Source organism: Cebus imitator, unplaced genomic scaffold, assembly GCF_001604975.1.
Source record: "Cebus imitator isolate Cc_AM_T3 unplaced genomic scaffold, Cebus_imitator-1.0 Scaffold826, whole genome shotgun sequence".
Taxonomy (NCBI): Eukaryota; Metazoa; Chordata; class Mammalia; order Primates; family Cebidae; genus Cebus; species Cebus imitator.
The window spans coordinates 170,947-176,859 of NW_016108141.1; the positions used below are offsets into that span (position 1 = coordinate 170,947).

General features: G+C 38.9%; 1 protein-coding gene across 1 annotated transcript in view; it reads left to right on the plus strand.

Annotated features, from left to right (window-relative positions):
• The window catches only part of SH3D19 (SH3 domain containing 19), a 210,826-nt gene that overhangs the window by 155,207 nt on the left and 49,706 nt on the right, over positions 1-5,913 (plus strand). The window contains exon 7 of the mRNA XM_037735525.1: positions 232-1,236. Within this exon, the coding sequence (XP_037591453.1) occupies positions 232-1,236 (1,005 nt within the window). The remainder of the gene's footprint in view (positions 1-231; positions 1,237-5,913) is intronic.

A 5,913-nucleotide genomic window follows, 5' to 3' on the forward strand; every position in this document is an offset into this window, starting at 1 on the left:
AAAAAAAAAAAAAAGAAAAAAGGAAGAATAATATTTGTCATATGAAGAGCACTCCTACAGGAAGCTGAGAATAAACATTTCCATTTTTGAATCATTTTTTACTAATTAAAGAAACCAAAATCTCTTGATATTCCATGTATGTATTTTTAAATCTGTGTATCTTCTGTATTTTTTTCTTATAAATTGTTAACATTGAGGCTTCTTTTTATTTGTTTGTTTTGGTCTTATCAGCACTACAGGCACCTCTCAAGCCTCTTCAGCCTTTCCCAGCAGTCTCATCTGGCAATCTTCCAACAAATGTGGCACCGTTAATAGTCTTTGATATTTCCGAAGAACAGAATTGTCCGGAAAACCCCAGTGCTACAAGATGTCCAGTGCCAAAACCAAGATCAAAAGGCAACCTCAGACCAGTTGCCAGAGATTCTCACATTAAAGAGCAAAGTCACCAGAAAATCAGCCCAGCAGCCATAGGAGAGGAGTCATCCCCAGGCCAACCCCAGTCTCTGCTGGACAACACTAGCACCTCAGACAGTCAGGCAGTAATGAACATTATGAACACGGAACAAAGCCAAAATAGTATTGTTTCCAAAATCAAAGTGTTTGAGGATCAGACAACTATAGAAACCTCAGGACTACCCAAGAAACCAGAAATTACTCCACGTTCACTTCCTCCAAAGCCTACTGTTTCCTCAGGGAAACCTTCTGTGGCTCCCAAACCAACTGCTAACAGAGCTTCTGGAGAGTGGGACTCTGGGACTGAGAACAGGCTCAAGGTGACCTCCAAGGAAGGGCTCACCCAATACCCTCCCCTGCAAGAAGCAGGAAGCATCCCAGTAACCAAACCTGAATTGCCAAAGAAACCAAACCCTGGCCTTATACGAAGTGTTAATCCGGAGATTCCGGCAAGAGGGCCCCTGGCTGAGAGCTCTGATAGTGGGAAGAAAGTGCCAACTCCTGCCCCGCGGCCTTTGCTGCTGAAGAAATCTGTTTCCTCAGAAAACCCCACCTATCCCACAGCTCCACTGAAACCTGTCACTGTTCCTCCCCGACTCTCAGGGGCATCACAAGCCAAAGCATACAAGTCCCTGGGAGAAGGACCCTTGGCCAACCCCCCAGTTCCAGTTCTGCAGAGCAAGCCCTTGGGGGACATCGATCTCATCAGCTTTGATGATGATGTTTTGCCCACCCCATCGGGGAACCTGGCTGAAGAATCTGTTGGTTCAGAGATGGTTCTAGGTGAGTGAAAAATCAGCAATGGAGGGGAGCTAAACTCATGATAGGATATTTTAAATGGCGCTTGCTCTTTTAGTTTCCAGTACATAAGTTATTGAGATGCATGCGTGTGTGTGTGTGTGTGTGTGTGTGTGTGTGTGTGTGTGTGTGTGTAGAGACAGAGAGAGACAGGAATGAACAGAGAGATCCAGAAACATGGAGCTAAGAGACAGGGAGAATGGAGACAGGGAGGGAAGGGAAAATACAGGATGGGGGTGATGGAGTCAGAAAGAAAGAGGGAGACACATGTATTGATTACTATTATGTGAGCCAGAAGGAAGCAGACTGGGACTAGGGACTAAAATATAATAGGAGCTAGGTTCTGCCTAGCTCCCCTCACTCTTGGCAGATAGAAGTTCAAGCTTCACACTGAAAGGATCCAGGGAGGTTGGACAACATGTAGAAGGATGCAGAGGAATCTTCTCATACATGGGAAGTCATGCAGTGGCCCCAGAGGGGCTCCTCAGATGAAATGGGCCCCAGCTGGGAGTGCTGGGAGAGGGACCAGTTCCAGGGGAGGATTCTGGAAAATGTACAGAATGAGGACCCAGCCACATGTTGCAAAATAGTTTTTTTAATCTTCACAGAACATCTTCCTTTGAGAGTAAAAAGTTTTGTAAATAAATACAACATTTGTAGGTTCGCTGCCAAGATCAGTACAATTAAATTTCCCAGAAGGCAGAGTGTGTTTTCCTTCCTCTCACTGTTCGGTTGGAGAGCGTGATGGTAAAGCTTATCTTTGTCTCGTCAAACTAAGCTGCTCTACTTGTCATCAATAAGATTTCTTTTACTGCTGTTTACTTATTTGGGTGGAAGTTGTGAACATATAAACAATGGAATTTTTAAAAGGTTAACTGTCACTGTATAAATATTTAACATGCCTCAAAATAGTACAGGCTCTGTGATTTCAAAACCAAATTCTGCACAGCACATGTGTATTTATAATGAAAGCAAACGTATACATTATTAATTAAATATTCACGCACAGAACATTGTAACTGACACACTACATTTTAGCATATAAATGAAAAGACATACATGGCTTTTGTCCATAAAGGGTCAAAGGTAAAACATTTGAATATATTAAGCTTCTGCAGTGTACCTAACGCTCTGCTAAATACTGAGGCATATGTTATTTTATTTAATAATTGCAACAACCCTCGTGAGATATCATTGACCTAAGTTTGCAAATGAAGATGGTGAGGCTGAGAGAGATCTGTGGATAACTTGACCAGTGTCATAAAACAATTGTCTAAGTCAGGATTCAAACTTAGTGTTTTTACTCTAAGTCTGGTTTATTTTTCACTATATAATGTTGCAACCCAATATTTTCATAAATCCTTAACCAGGCAACACTTTAAAAACTTTTCAAGTCTTTGATAATACCATTTTCTTATATAAACCTTTTTGGTGTTAACAAGATTCAGAGGACAAGTAAACCCAACAGCACCAAGCTGTTAAGGGGTGGAAACCATGCAAGCCAAAGAAATAATACCTTTTGTAGAACTCGCTAGTTTCTGTGGGGATAGGAACTTGACTAATAATTGCTGAGAATTTATTTTGTATCATCTAGCAGATAATTATAGTAATCCTCAAAAAGGAAGGTCAACAATATACTTTCAACATGAATACAGTCTCATGCTTCATACTCAGCCTTTTCTGCTTCTTGATTTCTACCACTTCATTGCACAACATTTAATTATTGGGGCATCTTTTAGCAAAGTGTGTAATTTGCTTGTACTATCTGACTTTAACCATTGCTCTTGACTATGGAGTTATACTGAGCTGAATACTACCTTCTTTCTAAACCTGCCTTTCTTCCTATATTTTGCAACTCACTAGTGACACCAACACGCACACCAGCCTTCCCTGGAGAAACCTAGAGATCATCATAGAGTCTTCTCACCATGTCACACAGTGACTAGATTGGAGTCTGCCAGGGCCTACTGTAATTGTTATGTGACCTCGGACAATTTACTTAACCTCACAGTGCCTCTGTTTCCTCATTTGTAAGACATAATCATACTCATCAGAGAGGGTATTGCAAGGGTTAAATGTGATTATGTAGGAAAGTGGTATCACACTATGTGAAACATGATGATCATTAAGTAGTAGTTATTGTTACTTCTCTGTCTTCGCATCTAATTAGTTACCAACTCTTGCTGCTGGTTTTACCTTCCAAATAGTTCTTGACTCTGCCTCTCCTTTTCATCCCTCCTTTTTCTTTCCCACCTTAGGCCTTTATGCTGTGATGACTGCAGTAGCCTCCTAAATTGAGCCCACTCAGACGAACCTATCATCTTCCACACTGTGGCTACCCAGGGGATTTTCTAGAATGTATACTTGCCCTGTTGCTTCCCTGCTTAGGCCCTCCAAAGGCCTTCAGTATCACCTCTGAATGCCTTGACCTGTGGAGGGATTTTCATTTGCTTTTTGATTTGGGGCTTTGTGACTTTTTGACGGTGTTTTGGTAGCACTGTCATTGTAAATAAAGGTTTATGGTCCCTGGGAAACCTTGCCTAATCATCCAGACACCAGGCAGAAACTGGGAGAGGAACACAGGAGAAAGAAGAGAAACTTACAAATACCCCTTCCCTTCCCTTTCTCTTACCTCAAAAATAAAGAAAATCTAATAAAATAGCATTCATAAAATGAAGTTGCCATATTAATCTCAAGCAATAGAGATCCAAAAATACTGAAGCTATGAAAACATTGTAAAGATTAGAAAAATTATTAAAGGAAAACTCATAAAACAGGCAATTTAATATTGGATTCATTTCTTGGGTAGAATGCCTTCCAGGTTAATGTAATGGAGCTGAGAAGTATTAGCAATTCTTCTTCATACCTCTCCAAAATCATACCCAGTTGTCAAAAAAAGCAGAATGTTTCTGCCATCAGCCCCATTACACAGACCAAAATAATAGTTTAGCAGCCAATTTCTGCTATTAACAGAACTCAAGGGAAAGAAATGACAGAAAAGCAAGCCAGAGATGGTGAAACTAATTATGATGACAAGCACATTATTAGAGACAGGTAATGGGCGGAAAACTACTTTATCATCAGTGTTTTTCTCAATCCACTAATGAAGACTGTGCAGATATAGGTGTAAAGAGGCCTGCTTGTTCGGCAGCAGGTGTGGAATAATTGGTGCTGATGTGAGGGGCAGAGGGAAGACAGAATACACACTGCAAATAAAAGTAGACAAAAATCCATTGTCTTGTCTTAGATTCAGATAGGAGATTCTTCTTAAGATGCTCTGTGGTTTTTTTGTTTGTTTGTTTGTTTGTTTTCCTATAGAAACAAGAGCAATCTGTGATAGAATTATGGCAGCAAGTTCTTAACCCTTTTCAGATTACCAGTATCTGAGAATCTGAGGTAACCTGAGACTTTTTTCTCTCCCTTGAAAATAGCCTTTAATTCAATGACTGTTTGGAGCTGTGAGAAAAAAAAAGAAAGAAAGAAAAGAAAATAGCCATTAGCTCATGTGTACACAGCTCACTGTGTGTACAATATCCAGAACTTCAAGGGCCCATTTTGGGCTCTAGATTAAGGACTTCTACTATAGAATATTGGAAATAAATGTCAATGAACTGCTTAAATTACAGTACATCCATAACAGTGGAGTATTTTGTGATAATTGAAAGAGGGGAGACCTATTACCCCCTACTGCAGACCAACCTCCAACATATTATTAGGTGAAAAATGCAAGATACAGGATAGTTTTTATGTTATTTTAGCTATTGTTTGTGTTAAATGTGAATGCAGTGTGCAGTGATGTATGAAAAGTTGGTAACAAAGGTTGTCTTCTGTGAAGGAACTGGATAGGAGAAAACAGGGAACCTGGTTTTCACTGTATGCATGTTGATCTCTTTTGAATTTCAGACCATGTGGAGGCATTACCTGTAACAAGATAGTAAAGCAATAATCTTTTTAAAAATAGCTGAACATAAGCATAATTAGGCTGAGAGAAACTGGGAGAATTATCTCTTGTCATCTTTGCCACTTCTGAAGAACTGCCTCCCCTAGTGACCCTCAGATTCTGATAAGTAGAAATTTTTAAAATAATAAAATAGTGATTTATCTAAAAGGTTATATTATTCAAGGTTACAAATACAAACTAGTTGTTATGAACTAAATATGTCTAAATTAGACAAATTCAAAATTTTATACCTGCATTATTTCCTTCTAAATTGAATCCAAAAAAGAGTTTTTATTTTTCTAGTTACTTTATGGAAAATTTTATGGCCATTATTGCCTTGAAAAAGTAATGAAAGAAACCAGAAGTTTCCTCTTTTGTTTTCTTATTTTTAAGTGGTTTGTTCTGGTTCGTTTGGCAGAAGTGTTATCTCAGCTTAATCTTCTAACTTTTTCCTTATGATTAAATTTATGTTATTGGATTTGTTTCAGTTAGAGAAGTAAAATATATTTGTTGTAACAAGTTAAACAATCAAGAGATTTTGGGTTAAAAAAATGTAATCTCCCCGCAGTGACCAGTGTGAACAAAGTATGCAGTCTTCTGTGCCTTTGGGCATGCCAAACCCAAGTTTACACATATCTACATAGTGGACTTTTTCCGGAAATCTTTACCATACTATACCTGTTACTCAGCAGAGTGCTTTCTTCTTTTTTTTTTTTTTTTTT